The sequence below is a fragment of the Manis pentadactyla genome, chromosome X, assembly GCF_030020395.1.
Source record: "Manis pentadactyla isolate mManPen7 chromosome X, mManPen7.hap1, whole genome shotgun sequence".
In the NCBI taxonomy this organism is placed as follows: domain Eukaryota; kingdom Metazoa; phylum Chordata; class Mammalia; order Pholidota; family Manidae; genus Manis; species Manis pentadactyla.
The window spans coordinates 104,219,301-104,242,247 of NC_080038.1; the positions used below are offsets into that span (position 1 = coordinate 104,219,301).

Below are 22,947 nucleotides of genomic sequence, written 5' to 3' on the forward strand. Positions count from 1 at the left end.
AGTAACTAATAAGTAAACAACCAAATTTAAAGAATTCAGTCAGAAATATAGGCAAAGGATTTGAACAGATACTTCACCAAAAAATATACCTAAATAGCCAGTAAACACATATTGAGATTCTCAATGTAATTAGTAATCTAGAAAAGCAAGTTAAAACTACAGTGAGATACCAATTCCTATCCTATCAGTAGAGGCTTCAAAAAAGAAGGAAAATTGACAATACCAAGTGCTGCCAAAGATGCAGAGAAACTAAAAACTCTCATACTTTGCTAGTTACAAAGCAAAATGGTACAGCCACTTTGAAAAATACTTTGGCATTTTTGTGTAGAGTTAAATATAACCTTATCACGTGGCCCAGCAATTGAACTCCTAGTAATTTATCCAAGAAAAATGTGAACCTTCACACAAAAACCTGCACATCAATGTTCACAGCAGCTTTATTAATAATCACCAAGAAATAGAAACAGCCCAAATGTCCTTTTACTGGTGAATAGATGAATTCTGACATATTCACATAATGGAATACTATCCTGCAATAAAAAGCAGCAAGCTACTGATACATACAAAAACATGGATGAATATCAATGCTTTATATTAAGTGTAAGAAGATATACTCAAAAGGCTACATAATGTATGATTGCATTTATCTGGCATTCTGGAAATGAGTGTAAGAAGATATACTCAAAAGGCTACATAATGTATGATTGCATTTATCTGGCATTCTGGAAAAGAAGAAAACTGTAAGACATAAAATAGATCTGCGGTTGCAAGGGAATGGGAGTGTGAAGACGGGTTGATCATAACTAGGCACAGTGAGTCTTTTGGGTTGATGGAACTACGCTTGTATCTATCTTCTATAGCTTGATTTTAGTGGTGATTATATGACTGCATACTGTCAAAACTTATCAAAGTGTACGCTAAGAGGAGTGAATTTTAATATATTAAAAAAATTTTTAAGTAGGAGTGACAGACAGCAAGCTAGAGAGGGCTAGTGAAGTTTCCAATGTCAAAGAGATGTTTTACTGATGATGGGAGAGGCTTGAGCATGTTTATAGGCCATGGGCCCAAGTTAGTAAATAGGAAGGTCTTAAAGGTTATCTACCTTAAAAAGATAATTTGAAAATACATTGTAAACTTTTAAATAGATAACTCCCCCAAGGTGAATTACAAGTGAAACAGATGTGTGGTTCATAATCTTTTGTACTATTTTGTAAGGTTGATATAAGTACTAAACTTGAGTGCTCACCGTAAGTTAAATTACAAATCTGTAACTTTTAATGGATTCCTTATCATCTGCTCTGGGTACTTGTGTTTACTTTCCTTGCTCAATAAATGGGTAGCTTTTCAAGATCCCTGCTTAATGTGATTTGCCTTTTAACATGGAAATTGTGGTTCCTAAGGACCAGTGACTTAGCTGCTATTGTCATTTTTAATATCTAAACTCTATTTATTTCTTAAAGGTGATGTTGGGCCACCAGGACAACCTGGGCCAATGGGACCTCCTGGGCTGCCAGGAATAGGTGTTCAGGGACCACCGGGGCCACCAGGGATTCCTGGACTGATAGGCCAACCTGGTAAGATTGGAGTAAATGTGCATTTTGTAATACTCATATAGAGGTTGGTTAGCTCATCAATAAAGTAAAACCTACCTAATAGTCTTCAAGAAAATAGATTTGAAAGGTAACATGTCTACTTGCATGATTTTATAAAATTGAAAAAGTACAGATCACAGCATAAGAGCTACCTTAATCCCTGTTAGTTTTCCTCCCTCTCCCTGTTTAAAATAGATCTATTAACAATAATGGAATTTAACAATTGCAGTATGTTCCCACAGCATATGACTATTAAGCTAGTCATAATCTTGGAATCACAGATCTAAGGACTTGTAGTGCTGATCATTTCAGGCCTGAGTAGCTATATGGCATCAATAGACCTTTGTGGAACCTCTTAACATTTCTTAGCACATGAGAACTACAGAGTTAAAAACATTCTGTTAAAAATACATTTTAGGCATTCTCATTTCTTTTTTTAATAAAATGAGTTGAATTTTCTCTTTTGCCCCGAAATCAACAATCACTTTGCAACTCATAAGCACGCTAAACTTTTTTATACAGATGTGCAAAAAATGTTTTGTCAGCATTTAACCTAATAGAGAATTATACGGTTCCTCTGAGAGCTTACTCAAATGGATTCTGAGCCATCTAGCGATACAAATTCTTTTTATCTTCATCTAGGCAGGCATAGTAAAGGGCATTCTTCGTCCAATATTATGTTACTATAAAACACTGTAATAATTCATAAAATTAAAACATATGGAACATTTAATCATTCCTTAATTCACATGAATGCATCAGGTGACTTAAACACACAGTTCAGATATATATACATGACTGAAATATTGTTTCACTTTAAATGGCAATAGGTAGTTTGTTAGTTATTATTCTAAACTTATGGAAACACTGATTAACAATATAAAAAACCTGGAAAGTAAAGGTTATTTTTGTTTATGTGCTTTTTTAAAAAATTATTTTATGGAACACTGTATCTTTTTTAAATGACCCCTAACATGTCACTACTGATTTAAAAACAAGAGAACTTTAAGTGTTGGCTTTGAAGTTGTTCAAAAGCAACTGCTTCAACACACATGAAAAAACCATTCTGTCCAATTAGCATAGTAGAGGGACCTTGCGAAAAAAACAGTTTTTAGGTTTGGCCATTATACTTTTGGCCTACTGTTCCACAAAGATAACTAAAATGAGTTTATCATTTCTGTTGTATTTCATCTTTTTTTTAATTTCCCCAAATTACATGAGGTTTTGGAAGCATTTTAAATTCTTAAATCACAGTTGAGCAAGAATAAAAAGACTACACTGTTAGTACTAATGTGAATAAAATAAAAATACATTTATTTGTTCTTTATGCTTTTTCAAATTTAGCTAATTCTCTACAGTGTTTCATACATCTAACGTTCTCTCTCTCTTTTTAACATATGGGTATATAGGTATATTGATTTATAAAGTCTAGATAGGATGAGCAGGGGGCAAAGTAATGGTGCTGTTTAGCCTCATCATTCTATAAAATATACTTTGCCATAGAATCAAGATCTTAACTAATATGATTCTACAAACAAATGAAATTAACAGCAACTTGCATTGAGAATATATTGAATATATTGAATCATTCTTATTAATATAGAAATGTTCTCAAATCACAATTTTGTTTTACCACAGGAAGGACCATACTAGCCATGTATAGTCACTTTTTAAGTAAATTTTGTTTATATCACCAAAGCAGAATATTATTTTAACCCATTTCAAAAAGTCATAATTTATGTTCATACATCTCAGTAACAGAATGATAAGCAAGGCTATTCCTAATATCTTGATACATCTGACTTACATGGTATGGCTGAAATTCTACCTACCAATGTTCTTTAAATAAGAAGCTTATTTAATATACTTTCTGTGGTTCATTTTGCAATAGAAAACATAATGCAAAATATTCTATACTGTCATTTTTCCAGTGCAAAATTCACATTATGCCTTTCAGGCCTTTCTTTTGACTCCAGTTTTCTGCTGTTATTTAATTAGGCTTTACTATTTATTTGTCATTCTCCAGGGCAGGCTATACAGTTTAATGCATGTTAATAAATTAAAGACTTGTTGAATATCATTTCCTCATTTGATAGTAGGAGAATAAAAGAGAAAAAAATGCCAAGGGACAAGAAGCAAAATTCTTTTCATCCCATGCCCTAGAAATCCAGGCAGAAATGGAAGTTGATTCTTTTTATTTGATTTGTTCATTAGCTACAAGATTACTTTAATGATTCTTTTTAAAGGTTAGTTAAATATGCTCAATCCCATGTCCCTGGAATGTACAGATCAAACCCTCACCTGAGCCAAATGTGTTGTAGTACTTGCCCAGTCTTAAGAAAAAGTACGTGGTTGAATCCACTTAAGCTCATCATCACAAATGTGAATCAATGAAACAAGGAATTACTCATGTCATTTTCATAGATGAAGGATAGTACATTATAGTTTTCTAATTTTATTTGGCTATAAAACCCTTGCACTGTGTGTGTGTGTGTGTGTGTGTGTGTGTGTGTGTGTAAAGTTCTCACAGATAACACATCTTTTTGAAATTTTATTTTTTTCCATTAGCTGGTTGATTGGGCTACCAATACACTTAGACCATCTATACACCCCTAATATACTTTGTCTCTATAGATGGATCCATATAATTCCTGCTATTGCATAAGAACATTCAGCAGAGTTTTTGAATTTATATTGACTTTTTTCATCCTGGATCTTACCAGGATGCCTATTCATGACAGTATTCATGGAAAAGTTCATTCTATGAAATGTACAGCATAATATCTATTACTACTACTAATAATAATGAAGAAAGAAATCTTTGCCTAGTACATGGAGGTTATTTAACCACAGTTACTGATAATTATTGATTTCTCTGTACCTACCTTGTTACAGCATAAAATCAAATTAATTTTAAATTCTAACTGATCTGTTGGAACTTAAGTTCCAAAATGATTATTCAAAGCAATATAAAGATAAGAGATAAATAAGAGTGTAAAGCTGTTCATCAAAGAATATTACTTTTTGTGAATGAACATATTTTATTGTGTCTTTATTGGCAAATATATTTCATTTATAGAATATGCTATATGAGTGTCTGGATAAATGCCTAAAATACGTTCCTTTACTCATTACTAATATATGATAGTAGTGAGTCAATATCCAATAACTTCTCTTTGTACACTCTTTTATTCTAATCTTTACATGCTTAGTTTTGTTTCCTAACCTAATGAATATTTTTGCAACTTGCTTCTGCTTGGGTGGCTTATCTTGCTGTTGAACTGTAACTCCTTGACTCTTGAACTTCAGGTCTACCAGGTATAGTAGCTCTTTCTCAAAAGCCCAATCTTAAATCTTTAATTATGGAAGACAAACAAGATTTCTCCTGATTTAAGTCATTGATTTCTTTTCATTATTGTGCAAAACTGCCCTTTTAGAGCACATTTCAGAGGAAAATTTAGTTAACTTGAAAACTCAGCTATTAAAAAGCTATGTGGGCTATAGTATAATAAGCAGTGATCCATATAGAGCTATAATAGTGCTCATTATTACATAGCTCATCTTACTTCACAAATAGAGTAATATAAAATCTCTCTCCCCTTCTGAGTATTTTACTATGAAATGGCAGCATTGGAACCATTACCACTATGCCAACTAAATGAAATTCTCTCATCTTCAAAGTGAATTTTATCAGTTTAAGGACATGCTGGTATATAACATCAAACAGATCTTAAAATCCCAGCATCTTGCTCTCTTATAAAATAATTGCCTGTGGATTTTCCCCAATAAAATTAGATCTTACTGTTGAAGGAACACTTGGAATGGTCACTTGGCTCAGTCCCTAGCTTCCAGTCATTACGTGGCATGCCTATTTAACAGATGAGGACCAACAACTCACAAAGGCACAGAGCTGATAGGTATTGGAGTGGGAACTTGCATAATGTTTGTAGTGTAATTCTACCCCTAAACATTTTCTTTTTTAAATCACCTTAGTTTTTGAGTACAGTGTTTAAGATAAACTTATTATGGTTAAATATTTTAGCAATGTTATATTTTTTTCTATAAAATCCTGGTTGGAAGACTGAGAAACAAAAGTTAACAAAAACTAATAGTAATGTATTGTTAAAACAACATGTAAAACAAAGTAAAAATAAAGTAAAAAGGATCCATGTAACTGACTTATTCAGTAATTAATCATTTTTTATGAATTAAAGAAATTATCCCAATAAGTCGTAATTCCTTAGAGCAATGCAAATCCAAGTGTGGTCAATAGACCACTGTTGAATCACAAACTGTTTACCAGTCTGTATTGGAATTAGAAGAAATCGAAAGTATTTAGAAACTTTTATAGCAATTTGACAGTGTAATTATATTTGTTGAGTATAATAACCAATAGATTGGCTTGCATTTTATATTTATATGTCTTTGCTTTGTTTTTAGTTTTTTAGTAATTTTTATTGTATTTTCTAAAAAAAGATGAGTCTTTTGCCAGAAATAATTTGAGACACACTGTCTTACAGAAACATGCTTGAAAATCCTAAAGTTTCATCATTAGATCATTTTATGTGCATAATACCAAAAGTATCTCTAACTCACTTGTTTATTATACGCAGGATTCTATCACTTGTTTACTAGAAAAATAACTAGATACACATCTTAAAACTGCTTCAATACTTGTCAATTTTGGTATTATATTAACTAGGCTTACATGGAATACCAGGAGAGAAAGGGGATCCAGGGCCTCCTGGGTTTGATGTTCCAGGACCCCCTGGTGAGAGAGGAAGTCCAGGAATCCCTGGAGCACCTGGTTCTATTGGACCCCCAGGATCACCAGGGCTCCCAGGAAAAGCAGGTGCCTCTGGCTTTCCAGGTAATTTGTTTAAAGTTTTCTCTAGTTTTGGATTCAGGAAATTAAAATGACTATTACTCTTGTACTCTTGTACTTTCCTGGATTGACACTATCCTTTAAGGAAAAGTGTTACCTATCTTTGAAGGAAACTCACTTCCCTATTTGCATTACACTTTTTCACTGTGAGAGTTCCAGTTATATCTTCCTGTATAACAAATGACCCCGAAATGTAATGGTTTAAACCAACCTTTTAATTTTGCTCAAGATTTTATGGGTCAGGAATTAAGGGATGGCTTGTTAGGGTCATTTATCTCTGATCCATGTCACCACCCAGAGTGGTTGGGAGTCAAGGATCTACTTCCAAGATGGCACTTTCCTGACACTGAGTGTTCCTTGTCTTTTTTATACGGTATCTCATTATCCATAGTGCCTCTTCACTTGGCTTGAACTTATGTTACGGCACTGTCAGGGTAGTTCCTCTCCTTCCAGGGCAGCTGGCTTCCAAAAGAGAATCCCCAAAACCAAAAGTAAGTGTTCCAAGACTCCCACGTGGAAGCTGTAAGACTTATTATGATAGAGCCTTGTCATACAGTGTCACTTAGTTAAGGGCAAGGCAGAGTCAGCCCAAATTCAAGGAGAGAAGGCTATATGAGGATGTATATACTGGGATGTGTGGTTCATTGGGGGGCCATCTTTAGAAAGTAGCTACCACAGTGAATCCTTTATTCATTGGTATCAACAATAGTGGTCACTAAGGTTACAAGAGTTGTAAAGGAGTAAAATCTACTGCCTTCCCTCCAATCCTCAATAGTAGTTTTCCACTTGACATCTTAAAACTTAACTTTTATCTTACCAAGGTCAAGGAAAGGTAAAACGTATTTACTGATATTCCTCAAAGGTGCCAAAGGTGAAATGGGTATGATGGGACCTCCAGGCCCACCAGGACCTTTGGGTATTCCTGGCAGAAGTGGTGCTCCTGGTCTTAAAGGTAATATTCAGAGTTTGCTGGCAGATGCATGTAAAACAGAAAATTAAATATTGCTTTATGTCAATACAGAATATTTATAATTGACTGCTTTAAAATGAGCAATGCTTATTTTTACTTTGTTTCTATGAGATGTGGCATTTAAATAGATCCTATTTTCAATTTTGTGGTATGCTTAGTTTGGGTACCATGAAACATTAAATACTTAGCTAAAAACAACAAAATATAGGGATTAAATTTTTATTTCTTTTGTCTTTATAATAGTCAAAGATTTCCAGAAGAAAGATGGATTATTATCTGAGACTCAAATGTGTGTGGGCTCAAGTTATTCATAGACAATAACGATGGTGCATAATAAGTGTTTTGGGTGGCCAGTGAGCTACCCAACATGGAGCATATAAATAATCTTTATATGCATTAATCCTGGAAGGATGAATCTGATCTGGTGTGTCTTTCCCACACATGTTGGCTTTAGGTGATGATGGTTTGCAGGGCCAGCCAGGACCTCCTGGCCCTGCAGGAGAAAAAGGTGGTAAAGGAGAGCCTGGCCTTCCAGGCTCTCCTGGACCAATGGATCCAGATCTGCTGGGCTCAAAAGGAGAGAAGGGGGACCCTGGTTTACCAGGTGAGTGAATGCATATATTTATGAATGTGTTACCTGATTACTAAACTGTAATTTTTAATAGCATGAAAAGTGACTTGTAGTCCAGGATTCAGCAACAGAAGGTACTTAGATGCATCAAATTTTGGTAATGAAAATTAATTTTCTCTTGATTTGTACCATTTTACTAGTCAACTTGTTTGAGTGTTTTCTTTGTAATTTATCTATCACAAACTATTCAGGCCTTCCAGAAAATAGCATAGGATGTGGTCATGAACAAAGGATATGCAGCCAGAATTATCTGGAAAACAGACTTCAGAATTTGGGAAATTTGCTATTTTTTAGTTTTCTTCCCTTGAAAACAGATGGGGATGAATGGTACACTGTTGCCCTGAAGTGTTTTGATATCCATATCACACTTGGCTTTTACATACAACTCATTTTTATTCTACCTTGGTAGAATAAACAAGTGTTGGACTATAAACAGCCAAACTCAGCCCTGGGGGAAGTCACTGAGAGTAGGTCTAGGGAACAACTGTGTTATTATAATTGTCTTATTCAGTAGAAGCCAATAAAGTATGGAGTATAACATTTGTTTTTTAAATAAAAAATCCTTTGTTCCTTATATAAAAATAAAACATAATAAAGCGTCAGAAACTATAGAGAAGTACACTTCAATAAATAAAGCACTTACAATTCAATATATATGGAATAGCTTTTCAAACAACATGGAACTTTAAAGCTAGTTTATTTTTCTTGTGTTTATGTTTATTTGTGGTTTTTAGTAAAGTTTGTAGCTCCTTTTGTGTTGTAACCATTAATACTGTCAGTTCATGTGTTTGTGAGGGTATGTGTGTACACAGATGTTATATGTTTCCCTATGAGCAGGACTTGATGGGATTTTTCCTCAAAAAAGAGTGTAAGACATTACTGTACTTTTGTATATAGTCATGGAAGAGGCACGGTCACCTAATTTTATTATTGCTAAAATGAGATACCTTTCTTAACTTACTCCTTGTAAGACTCTTCTTCTCTTTCAGTTATGACTTTTGTAAAATAGAGACAGTAAAGTATCCCTGCCTCTGATATAGGGTTATTAAAGATAGTTGTAGAATCTAAGAGCCTAGAGATAATCTGCCCCCAATTCCTTCATTCTACAGTATAAGAACCTGAGGCCCAAAGAAGAAAGTGACTTAATTATTGAGTGCTCTGAATTTCTTAATGGTAGCTAAATAAAAAGTGCTGGATTTTAGTATGAGTCCAGTACTATTGGTTCATACTGTAGCAGAATACCACTGGTTCCTGTATTTCAATCATAGTTCAGAATTTGGGAAGCTTGCTTTGTCAAATTCATTTAATGGATTAATGATATCAGCCTAACTTTTCTTTCTTATACTCATCCTTGGAAGGTATTCCTGGAGTTTCAGGGCCAAAAGGTTACCAGGGTTTGCCTGGAGACCCAGGGCAGCCTGGACTAAGTGGACAACCTGGATTACCAGGACCATCAGGTAAGTATGATAGACTACGCTAACAATGGGATGGCTGCTCCTGAACCCTGGAAAAGTAATTATGTATTTATCATGTGTGATGATGTTTTGGATTTGGTCATGGCAATACGCTTGGGTGGCTGCTGAGATATGAAACTCTCCTTTAGCAAAACAGTTGCCATTTGGCCCAAGTGTCAACAGACAGGATTTGTAGGATGCTCTGCTTTGCTCACTTTCTTCTTTTCATGGCAGCAGGATGGACATAGAATCACAAGTATATCCAAGTAAGATGTTGTGTTTTATATACATACATTACAACATATGTAAAAAGGACAATTATCTGGTAAGAACCTGAAGAATTCACCTTTTCCAGTTCTTTGCCTTCAGACAAGTCTATCATTAAGCTACATAAAATAGATGGCTACCCATTCTGTTTCTAAAAGTTTCTAGGGATGAAAATTTTACAGCTTATTTTGGTAGTCTGTCACAGCATTGATCATCCTTACAGCCAATGTGGATTTTTTTTTTATTTCTAATATAACTCTTTCTTTTTGCTTCTTAAGCCATTTTCTTTTAGTTGGGCCCCTAGGGAATTAAGAGCAGTTGGCCCCCATCTTCGTAAGAGCCCTTTAGGTCAGTTATTCTGCTCTAGACTCTGTACTACATTGCTTTGATGTAGCTGGAAAGAGAAATTATCTTTCTGTCCTTCACATCTTCTGCATCTCTTCCTCAAGTTGGAAGCCAGTGTGAAAGAAAAAATAAAACAATGTTTAAGGCAACACTATGGTCCTTGGAAAATACCTGGGTGACACCACAGAGCTCAAAAACCCAAGCTCTAAGGAAGAATGTGTAAACAGAAGAGGCATGACTGTTGGGGGAGGCAGTCTGTACCTCTCCATCAACCCTTATCTATCCCTGAGCTACTGTGCCTGGGGGTATATCATGAAAGGTTACCACTTTCCTCTTCCTGGTCTCACATAATCAGGCTCTACATGGGAAAGCCACATCTGAGTCTTTTAAAAACAAACTCATTGTACTGGATTTATCTATGATAAATACAGTAAGGGTAGTTAAACACATACAACAAATAGGACTTAAGGTGATTGAAATTGTTTTAGGGCAAGAAACAAGATGCCTGGGTAAAATTTTTGTATTCTTAACATAAGTTTGTATTAGGAGACCTCTCTTACCATAATTATATTGTATTATGTTCCTAAGGAGATTTCTTAGGTACCTCTTGCCTGGTTTATGCTGAGTTGGATATTTGGAACTTAATCATATATTAAGATTTGATCTATCCAATTGCATGCTTGAATTTTAATTACAACCCATTCTGAGAAACCAGGCAACCCCAATATTGCTGACTTTCTTAATTTAGTAATTTGACTTTTCTAGGTCCCAAGGGTAACCCTGGTCTCCCTGGAAAGCCAGGACTAACAGGACCTCCTGGACTTAAAGGGAACATAGGTGATATGGGTTTTCCAGGTAAGTGATGAAAATCTACCAAATGTTTAGTCCCATTAATAGAAAATGGTTCACTATCTTTGTTATCAAAAGAAAATACTGGTGTTGATAGAATCAAACTGAGACAATATCTAAGGTAATCAGTGGGTAAAACTCTCTCATTACACAAATATTTGAAGTGGGAATTAAGAACAGAGCTTTAGAAACCTGTAAGGTTTCACAAACTTGCCTTTTTATCTTTTCTCCAGTTGTACCTGTTTCACTTAAACTTCCTTTAAGAATAGGTTTTTACATAATCCTGGTTGTAAAGGATTATTATGTAACTCAGAATTTGCAGAGTTCTGTCTCAAAATCTTTTTCCTTGGTCATATGCATCATAGATATGCCACAAATATAGAGTATTTTGTAAAATATTGCATGTTACATGTTTTTAATAGGCCCACAGGGGGTGAAAGGGTCTTCAGGACCTCCTGGAGTTCCTGGACAACCTGGCTCCCCAGGGTTACCTGGACAAAAAGGAGAAAAAGGTGATCCTGGCATTTCAGGCATTGGTCTTCCAGGTCTTCCTGGCCCAAAGGTAATCCTACACTAGGCAAATGTCTGAGCAAATGTGATTTTTCTTTAATATTGTGTTCATTCCTACTTCTTCATTAAACAAACTATAGAATGACATGACATATTTTGGGCAAGAAATTCATTGCTTCTCTTTTCTTTTATATTTATATTAAGGAGATTTGTTTTAGGGTTTACAGCCAGTGCAAAGAATGAGGGAAAACTTGTTTATTTCTTTGTTTTTCCTCTATCTTAATCTCTGAGTATGTTTCAGTAAACCAAAGGCATGTTTCTGCCTGGTTTTGGTTTTCTTTTCCCTTTTTACTGGAAAGAAAAGTGGTCTGTGTCCTAATATTATTGTTAACTAATTTGAAAACTCTTACAAACAAAGTAACTTAGGCAATTAGTGAAAGTGCAGTAGTATTCTTAGGAGCATATCTGAGGTAGTTCCCGAAAAACAGTTTTACATATCTTTCTATGCCCCTAGTCAATATGAAAGTTTTGGTGGTGTTTCTCAAGCAATCAAATTTAGAACTTGTTTTAGAATCATTGGGCTCAATGAATATTTGATAACGGCTTAACTTTATGTAAAAAAGTAATAACTCCTACTGATTTGAAGAAATACTTCAGAACTAGCAGAGATGCATCCATTGTCTATTATATGTGTCACAAATGTTTTCTCTAAGTCAATTGTTTGTCTTAAAACGTTGTTTAATCATTCAGTCAGACCACAAGGCTCGAGAACGTTAGAAAAGGAATTGTGTTACTCAACTTCCATGGAATTAATGAAAATTCCCACTGAGATAAGAATTTACTGAACAATGTTTTACAGATAATTTTTTTAGTCGTATACAGAAAGACTAGTTTGATTGCCCAATCAACTTATTTTAAGAGAAACCCAAGAGAAGTTTCTGAATATTAATTGCAGATTAACAGTGTAAAGTCTATTGAAATGAATTTTAACTTTTTCTGTCTATATAAATTTTACCAGTACTACATGAACACATATTTTCATTAAAAATAATAATACAAACATTCACGGGTAAAAGTGAAATTCTCCTTCATAACATTATCTTCTTTAATCCATTCTCTTTCCTATAGAGATTTACTGATAGTAGTTGGTGTGTACATTTGGATCCCTTGCTCTAGACAGATAGACACAGATAGAGGTAGGTAGATATGCAGGCACACCTCAGAGACAGTGCAGGTTTGCTTCCAGACCACCACAATAAAGCAAATATTGCAATAAAGTGAGTCAAATAAATTTTTGGTTTCCCAATGCATATAAAAGTTATGTTTACACTATGCTGCAGTCTATTAAGTATACAACAGCGTGATGTCTAATAAAACAACATGCATACCTTAACGTAAAAATATTTTATTGCTAAAAATGCTAACCATCATCTGAACTTTCAGCAAGTTGTAATCACTGATCATAGATCACCATAACAAATATAATAATAATAATAATAAAAAAGTTTGAAATATTGCAAGAATTACCAAAATGTGATAGAGACATGAAGTGAGCAAATGCTATTAGAAAATTGGCCAATTAGACTGCTCAACACAGGGCTGCCACAAACCTTCACTTTGTAAAAAAAATTCAGTAACTGTGAAGCATAATTAAAGTGAAGCATGATAGAATGTGGTATGTCTGTATATATATTATATATATACATACAGAATTTTGGTTTTTCTACATGTTATATGTATGTAGTCATAGAATCCACACTATTCTTTATGTTGCTTTATCACGTATCTTTTAATCTTTCTGTTCCAATATATGCTAGACAGTTTTGTTGTTGTACATTTTCTTAATGGCTTCATGATGTTCCATTATTGCAAATAATTTGATAATGAACATTCTTACCCACATCTGTGGACACATGTACAATTATACTGTATAGATTCCCGAAAGTGAAATTGCTGGGGCAACATATTACGTGCATTTAAATTTGTCTTTTAAAATTTTTATATTAATAGTAACAAGTAAAACTTGATTTTAAAAATCCACCAGTGTGAAATGATATAGAATGAGAAGTTTTCTTTCTACATGTTTACTCATATCCCAAATCTATAGTTCTTCCCTAAGGTAACTACTTTTAGTAGTTCCTCCTGTACTTGTCCAGAAAAGGCTTTTTATGCATATATATGCATGCATATATGTCAGATACTTCATCAATTTTAAGACTCAATTTTTTACATTCAAAGTCTTTGATATTGAAGTGCATCTTAAAATGGAAAGCATCTTACAGTTATAATTGAGAGCAATTTTTCCTCAGTTATTGATACATGAAATGATGCTGTATCTTCCAAATGTAGATGTCTTAATATTTTATTTGCACACACAAAATCACACTATTTCTATGTTCCAGATCTAGCTATGATAACTTAGTAAACTTGGTAAACTTTCTTTATCAGCCAATAAATATATGACTCATTCTTTTTCATAGTATTTTTAATGTGGGTTAACCATAAATAATTTAACCTACTAAGAATACTAAATTTGTTTTTAAATTTTCATGATTACAAACATATGTTGCACTAAAGATTCTTATCCATATCTTACATATGTATCTTAATATTATTTGGCAAATATCAATCACTGTAGAGTAAATTCTGAGTAGAGTTGCTAGAACCCACCCAGCATATGTATGTTTTATCAATATTGATAGTTACTGACAAATTTTCCTATTAAATAGCTTTACTGCTTTATATTTTCTTGATCAGTATAAGAAATTTTCTATTTTGTCCTTATTTTACAAATATTGGATATTATCAGTCCTTTTAATTTTGTCCATCTAATGGGTAAAAAGTAGTGTCTCATTGTTTAAGTCTGAATTTTCCTGATTACAAGTGAGATTTCTCATGTTTATACCTTATCTTCAAATTGTCTATTCATATTCTTTGCCTCATTTTTTTAGGAGGGGATTTGGTTATATATTCCTGTTGATCTGTAGAAGTACATTATAAATAGCAAAGATGCATCCATTATCTATTACATTGTTGCAAATATGTTCTCCTAGTCAGTTGTTTGTCTTATAACATGTTTACTATATATTTCATCATATAGAAGTTTAAAATATCTACATGGATGGATTTTGTAATTGTTCATTTGTTCAAAAAAATATCTATTGAGTATGTATGAGGTGCCAAACAAGTATTTTAGGTGCTGGAGATAGAACATGAATGAAACTCTCTGCCTTCATGGAGTGTACATCCAGCCAATAGACAAACTAGGCAAAATAAATAAATTTATAGTATGTTAGAAGATACGGCAAAAGTAAATATGGCTTAGGGACAGGAATTGCTGAGAACTGTTACATGTTGAAATAGGGTAATAAGAGAAAGCTTGTCTGATAACAACTGATCAAGTGACTTCATGCAGTGAAGAAGTGATTCATTCAGATACCCTAAGTTAGGACACAACTGACATGTTTGAGGAACATTAATGAGGCTAGTGTGAATTAAGCAGAGTGAGGTGAAACTAAGTAAATGGTATGATCGGGTTGGTAATGGGGGATAGCTCATAGTGAGGGCATTTATTCCTGTGTGAAATGGGGAGTGGCTAGAAGGAATAACATAATTGTATTTTAATTACAAAAAATTACAGCTCCTATTTTTTGAAATACATAATAGAGGAATAAGGATGAAAACAGTGAGACCAGTTATGACACTATTTAAATAATATAGAGTAGAGATGTTGATGGCTTGAATCTGAATGCTGGTAGTGGAACTGATAAGAAGTAGTTAGATCTGAATATTATTCCTAGTCAAACCAGCATGTAATATGAGAGAAAGAGAGGTTTCAAGGATGATTCTAAGTTTTTTATCCAGAGCAACTAGAAGAATGGAGATGCTGTATATGAGCTAGGAAAGATTTTGGGAGAAGCAGATGTGGTGGGAAAGATCAGAAACATAGTTTTCTGATTACTATGAAGACTTCTATATCCTAAGATTATAAAAATAGATCTATATATTTTCTTCCAGTACTTTCATGATTTTGCCCTTTATATTTAGGTCTTTAATCTATCCGACTTTTTCTGTATGGCATACAAGTGAGGTGAGGAGCTATTCTTTTTTCAAATAAATATCCAGATACCCCCAACTTCATGTGTTAGAAAATCCATTCTTTACTCATTGATTTGAAATTCTATTAAAAAATTTTTCTACATATTTTTTCTGTACTGAGTGAATTTTAACATTTATATATAATGGAACCAAAATTACCATAATAACTCCTCACTGAAGTTATAATGGATGGCAGCAGAAAAACATGATGCAGTTGGCAAATGTCCACAGTATTTCAATTCTTTAAGCAAAGGGCTCTTTTGGTTTTTTTCTGTGCAGCCTACAAATATATTTCAAAAAGCAAATTCTTCACTAAATTTGGATACTTGCAGAGCTGATAAAATAAGAAATAATGTATTTGAAGTAGCCTATTGTTTCTTTCAAATGGTGTTATTTAACTTATGATGGTGACACATCGTAAAAAGATTTTATAGCTCAGTTCTTTTAGGCATAGGCAGTCCTTGCTTTGTACAGTTCTGATATGCATAAATTAGCTACCAGAGTTTAGTTAAATAACATCAGTCCAGAACAACATGGTTCAAATTTAAGTTACCATGGTGTATGTGCTCTCCAATCCATAAATCACTATGTAAATAACAGCTGTGCATCATGAGCAGTGAATAATCACTTCACTTCTTTCAGATTCTGTCAGTAATGAGTCACTCGAACCTGTTATTCCCTTTATGCTGTGAGAGCAAAGCTTGTGGTTGTGTTGCCTTTTGGTTTCTCATTGATAAACCAACATGAATATTAAAAATGAATATGCAAAAGAGAAAATTAACCAACAAAGATGAAAGTACAGCAACAAAATGGAAAGCGGTAACACTAGACATGAAATTTAAATCTAATGTAAATGGAGTTATAGATGAAATAAGCAACTGTAGAAATGGTGACATTGCCACCATTTGAGAGACTTCAGATGTGCAGCCAAGGAAGTTAATGAAAGCAAACTTACTGACATAATGATCTCTCTATGCGTGCATCACTCACATGAAGAGTGATTTTAGTGTTTTGAGAAAAACTTTTAAAGGACTTTTTCCCACTGATTATTAAGATCTCTACTTGGTTTCAACATTTTTTATAGCCCTGTACTACTGTGCAAAGCAAGGACTGCCTTATAAAGGAAGAGTAGAATAAGTTTCAGGAAACATAGTACTATGATTGGGGAATGTCAAGCACAAGAAAAAATTATATAAATAGTAAGTTTTTAAGAAATAAGAATAGTGGGATATGTTCAAAATGCTGGCATAAGAAAATCATGCCCTTGTCTCCTCCCATGAACATACCAAATCATGAGTATACTTACTTACATACAGATGGCCAACAGTTAAAAGGTGCTCATCACTAATTGTCAGGGAAATGTAAATTTTGACCACAGTGAGATATTCCCCCACACCTGTTAGTATGGCTATTCTCAAAAAAACAAGAAATAACAAGGGTTGACAAAGACAATATGAAGAAAAGGAACCCTCATGCCCTGTTGGTGGGAATTTTAAAATGTGCAGGCACTGTGGAAAACAATATGGCGGTTCTTCAAAAAATTAAAAATAGAACTGCCACATGATCCAGCAATTCTCCTTATATGTATTTATCCAAATAAAGAAAACACTAACTCAAAAAGATATGTGCCAGTCCATGTTCATTACAACATTATTTACAATAGCTAATTGTGGATTTAACCTAAGTTGTGTCCATCAATGGACAAATGGATAGAGATGGACAAGAAAATGTGATACACACACACACAGGCACACACATAAAATGTGGTATTATTCAGCTGTAAAAATGAGGAAATCTTGCCATTTGTGACAACATGGATGGGCTTTGAGGGCATTATGCCAAGTGAAATAAGTCAGACAGAGAAACACAAATGCCATATGATCTCACTGATATGTGGAATCAAAAAATAAATGAAAAAACAAAACAAAATTAAAAATAAAACAACAATAATTAGCTCACAGATACAGAGAAGAGATTGGTGGCTGCCAGAGATGAATGTGGGGGGTAAGCAAATGCTTGAATGGGGTTAAAAAATTAAAAACTTCCAGCTATAAAATAAGTCATGGGGATGTAATGTATAGCATGGTAACTGTAGTTAATATTACTGTATTGTATATTGAAAGTTGCTAAGAGAGTAAATCTTAAAAGTTTTCATCATGAGAACAAACAATTTTGTAACTATCTGTGGTGATGCATGTTGACTAGACTTATTGTGGTTATCATTTTGCAATATAAGCAAATATCAATCATGCCGTACGTCTGAAACTAATATAATGTTATATGTCAATTAAATCTAAATAAAAAAAGAATTATATCAAAGCCTGACATTAGAACAAATGCAGATATTTGTAGTTTAAGTGTATTCAAGTCATGTCTAGCTTTTACCAGAAGTGTAAATAGAATTTTCCTTTCTCAGAGTGATTTACAGGATTTCTGGCCAGTTTGTTGGTTTTCTGAGTACTCTATTTTTTAAATTCTTCTTGCTTACCTTCTTTTGAAGCTTATTGTTTTCTCACAAGTGTATGAATAATAAAAACTCAGATAAAAATTAAACTAGCAAATTTTAGTCCTTTTCAGAAGCCCTAGTGAAATATTTACTTTCTTTTTACAACTTAGATAGGTCCATTGGGTGGTAAGGGGAACTGTGTTAGGGAACAATTGTTGGTTGAAATTATAGGTGGGAGTTATGTGTAGAATTTAAAATGCTTTATTATAGTCAGGAGTTTGTCTGTTGCCTCTCAGGTTTACCATTAGCAGAATATTGGAATTTTCTTCTTGTTTTTTATTTTGGTATATAAAAACCATTGGTTCATGATTAACAAGAATCATCATTGTTTATTGAAAGCTTTTCTATGTAAATACATAAGATGGAACCAAATTAATCCAAAATTTAATTGTATTCCTATTATATCTATAAAAATATGCTAGATATTTGATTTATAAGGGTTCAGGCAAAAATACATATATTCCCAGCCCAAGATTCTTAATTGCTTTTAAAAAATAGGATGTAGGGAGAAAAGGCATTAGTTTAAAAACATTTTACCTTACCACAGAAACACTTGAGTCACAAACAGTCCTATTCACATAGACAAGCATAAGCACTAAATGAAGAAGGAAATACTCAGTAGGTGTTGATAAACACTAAGGCTTTGTTGGAGAGGTCACAATCCTCAGGAGCAGAACAGTGAACACTGGTAGATTTAGTTAAGGCATGTGTTCTCATTGTTATTGCGAAAAACTTGTTTTAATTGTTAAAGTGAGTATGAACTCTTCTAAGGCTCTACTAGAAGAAAATATAATGCAAATGTTCATTGAACAAAAAGGGTATATATGAATTGTCTCTGACCCTGAAGAAATTTTCAGTATAGTTGAAGAGTCAAGACATACATACATGAAACCTTTATAGACATGGTACAATAAGAACCTACCGTAAATTCTTAGGGTAGAGGTCTCTTTGTCCTGGAAGGCTTCATGGAGGAAATGAGATTTGAGATGTCTCCTGAAGTATTGATAGACTTGTTCATGTTAAGATGAAATATACCTTTTGTAGTACAACCTACTATAACTATTGTTTGACATACCCATTATAAACAATGAATTTCATTGTAGCATATTAGGGATGACAATCACAGGTTCTGAAATCAGACTTCTGGATCCAAACCCAGATTCCACCACTTATTACCTGCATCACTGTGAAATGGGCTAATGATATTATCTTTCTTAGGGTTGTTTAGGATTAATGAGAATAATGCATCTATGTATCATGGGAATAGCATGAGCTCTGGAGTCTGATGGACCCTGGTTCAGATCCCAATTCTGCTACTTACTAGAGACCTTAGGCAATTGATTTCTCCAAGACTTGAGTTTTCTTATAAATGGAGATTATAAAGACTAACTCAAATGGCTGTTATGATGATTAAATGACACAATTTATGTAAAGCACTTAGCAGAATGCCTGACATGTAATAAAAGCTCTAAAAATAATGTTATGTTATACAAGCTAAGTCATATAGAGACTTCAGTTTTATCTTCTTATTCATGTTTTTAGGGTGAACCTGGTCTGCCTGGATATCCAGGGAACCCAGGTATCAAAGGTTCTGTGGGAGATACTGGTTTGCCCGGATTACCAGGTACCCCTGGAGCAAAAGGACAACCAGGCCTTCCTGGATTCCCTGGTAATATTCCTTTTTTTAATTGCTTCCTTCTCTCCTTCCTTATCTACTCTAAACCACATAACAGAGCAACTTATTTGGTGGACTTTTATTTCCCAATCAATTACTGTTTTCCAGTCAGATACCGACTAACTATATAATCTTGAACTAGCTTTTTAACTTTTCTTTGCCAAATTTCTTCCTGTATAAGAAAAGAATGAATGTTACCAACTCAGCAGGACAATATCCCATGGGAAGAGAGACTGTTGGTGGAGCATTTTTAAATCTTTGACTGCTAACCACAAGTCAATTAAAGAGGCCTTACTATTTTTGTAGGTGATAATGTACACTTGTAAGCCCTAGCCTGCTGCTGATCTTCTTAGAAAATTGTACTCAGGCACACAGATACGGGTCATTCAAATGACAAGGACTGAATCAGGCAAGCAAAGGGACTTAGCACTATAGTCAAGTAGGTAGCCTGAACTAACTGTTATAGTATCTGCTCTATTTTTGTTTGTATTTAATTTTTATTTTATTTTATTTTTTTTGGCATGCACAGTGGCATGGATGGAGTGGGCCTTTTGTTATCTTTTTGTCAACCTTTTTATTGAAATATAATACAGATACAAAAAGTGTGCAAGACTATAGATGAGTTTTTACCCATGTGTATATCCATATGTCCACCATAAATATCAAGTGTAAAATAGTTCCCTTACACCATAAATTTTACCCATGACCCTTCACAGCAAACCACCACCCAACCCCCCAGGTAAAACCACTACTATGACTTCTATCACCTTAAATTAATTTTGCCTCTTTTTGAAATTCATAAAAATAGAATCATATGGTATATATCTTTGTGTCTGGCTTCTTTCACTCATCGTTATGTCTGTAAGAATCATATATTTTGTTGCCAATGTCAGTAGTTTGTTTTTATTAATTATTATATAATAGTCCATTGAAGAAATACACAATAATCAATTATCCATTCTCCTGTTGATGGACTTTTGGGTTGTTTCCACTTTGGGACTATTAAGAAAAAAGATGCTATTAACATTCTTTGACATGTCTTTTGTTCTTAGACAAAATGCCATGTCATTTCTTTTAGGCAAAACTTAGTAGTACAGTGATTGAATCATAGGGTAGTTGTACACTTAACTTTAGTAGATGGTACCAGTTTTCCAAAATACATAAGTATATAAATTACAGCCCCACCTGAAAATGTATAAAATGTCATGGGTGGCTCCTAGTAGCTTGCCATGACTGTACAGTGGTTAGTATTTTGTGCTACGAAATGTCCAGTTGCCCATATCCACATCTTACTTGGTGTTTTTCAGTCTTTTTAATTTTAGCTATTCTGGTGGGTATATAGAGGTATCTCATTGAAGTTTTAATTACATCTTCCTAATAAATGACAGTATTAAACACCTTTCCACATACTTATTGGCCATTTGGATTGCATCTTTTTGAGGTACCTCCTCCAAGTTTTTTTGCTCACATTTTATTGGGTTTTTGCCTTTTACTTGTCGCTTCAGAGCAGTTCTTTATATATTCTGGTGTGAGTCCTTTGTCTGATACACTTACTGTGAATATGTTCTTCCTGTCTCAAATTTGCCTTTCACTTTCTAAAATCAAAAGGTGTTGATTTTAATAAAGTCTAATTTATCAATCTCTCATGATTAGTGCTTTTTGTGTTCTATCAAGACATACTTGCCTACTCAGGTTTATAGAAATAGTCTCCTAATTTTTTTCTATAATGTTCAGTGTTTAAGCTTTTATATTTACACTTATGATATATCTTAAATGAAAATATTTTTGTGGTGTGAAGTAGGGGTCAAGGTTGAGTTTTTTTTCTGATACAGATATCCAATTGCTCCACACTGTTTTTTTTTTCTTTTTCTTTTAAAGAACCTGAGTTCTTTTGTTCTTCTGCTTATCAAAAGGCACCATTAAGAAATGAATAGGGAAGCCACAGGCTAGGAGAGAATACTTGCAAAACATACATCTGACAAATGACTGATATCTGGGATATATGGAGAACTTCCACAAAACAAAAAACAGCAAGATATATAACCTAGTTTTTTTAAATAGGAAAAAATTTTGAATAGACATTTCACTTCACAAAAGAAGATATAGAATGGCCAATTAGCATGTGAAAAGGTGATCAATACCATTAGCCATCAGAGAAATGCAAATTAAAACCACAAAGAAGTAGTACTACATTCATTCCAGAATGACTATTATTAAAACAACACCATAATTTGTACAAGGATCTTGATTAACTAAAATTCCCACTGTTGTGAGTGTAAAATGGTTTGGCATTTTTTAAATAAAACACACCATACACCTACTGTCTGACATAGCAGTTCCACACCAATCTTGCTATTTACCCAAAATAAATTAAGACATATGTCCACAAACATACCAGGGCAGAAATATTTATAGCAGCATTACTCATAATGGTTAAATACTGGAAGTAGACCAGATTTCCATAAATAGAACAGATATTCATAATAGCTAAAACCTGACAACAACCCAAATGTCCAACAATAGTTGAATGGATTTTTAAAAAATTGATATATCCACACAATAAAATCCTACCAATTCTACCAGTGTAATGTGATGGCAATTATTTTCATTATGAATATATAATAATACCAGCCTCTGGATAAATTTAAAACTTAAAATTATTCCTAAAAATATCCAGCAAACACCAGCACCTTTTTGGGTTTTATTTCTATTCTTCACTGTTTCTATGCTAACACTGTAAATTGTAAATTTGAGGTGTAGCTTTCAAAGCCATGCAGTTTTTCTTTCATTATTAAGTTGAGCTCTTTATTCTAGGAACCCCAGGCTTTCCTGGACCAAAAGGTATTAATGGTCCTCCTGGGAACCCTGGCCTTCCAGGAGAACCTGGTCTTATAGGTAAGCATGAAAAATAAGGGTTTGCTGTTCTGTAAAACTAAGGCTCATATTCATTTTGGGGAAGTAGAATCATGTCTGGGAGCTGTGGACATTTTTAAGAAAAGGAAATGTGATCATTCCATTAGCACTACTTGTTAGGTATAAAGTAAACAACTCTTAATAAAAATTAACTTAAGATTATTATTAAGGGACCTTATTTGGGGGGCTCACTTTTTCCAGGGAGAGTTATTTCAAGTATCCTATAAAAGTAGGTAGAAACTCTGATTTTTT

At 33.7% G+C, this 22,947-nt stretch overlaps 1 protein-coding gene across 2 annotated transcripts in view; it reads left to right on the top strand.

The window, feature by feature from the left end:
- Positions 1-22,947, top strand: part of COL4A5 (collagen type IV alpha 5 chain) — a 228,008-nt gene that overhangs the window by 172,475 nt on the left and 32,586 nt on the right. For both annotated transcript variants that reach the window (XM_057495198.1, XM_036924940.2), the window contains 9 exons: positions 1,461-1,574; positions 6,295-6,462; positions 7,340-7,429; positions 7,902-8,051; positions 9,437-9,535; positions 10,910-10,999; positions 11,416-11,555; positions 19,650-19,776; positions 22,597-22,677. In XM_057495198.1, coding sequence (XP_057351181.1) covers positions 1,461-1,574; positions 6,295-6,462; positions 7,340-7,429; positions 7,902-8,051; positions 9,437-9,535; positions 10,910-10,999; positions 11,416-11,555; positions 19,650-19,776; positions 22,597-22,677 — 1,059 coding nt within the window. The remainder of the gene's footprint in view (positions 1-1,460; positions 1,575-6,294; positions 6,463-7,339; positions 7,430-7,901; positions 8,052-9,436; positions 9,536-10,909; positions 11,000-11,415; positions 11,556-19,649; positions 19,777-22,596; positions 22,678-22,947) is intronic.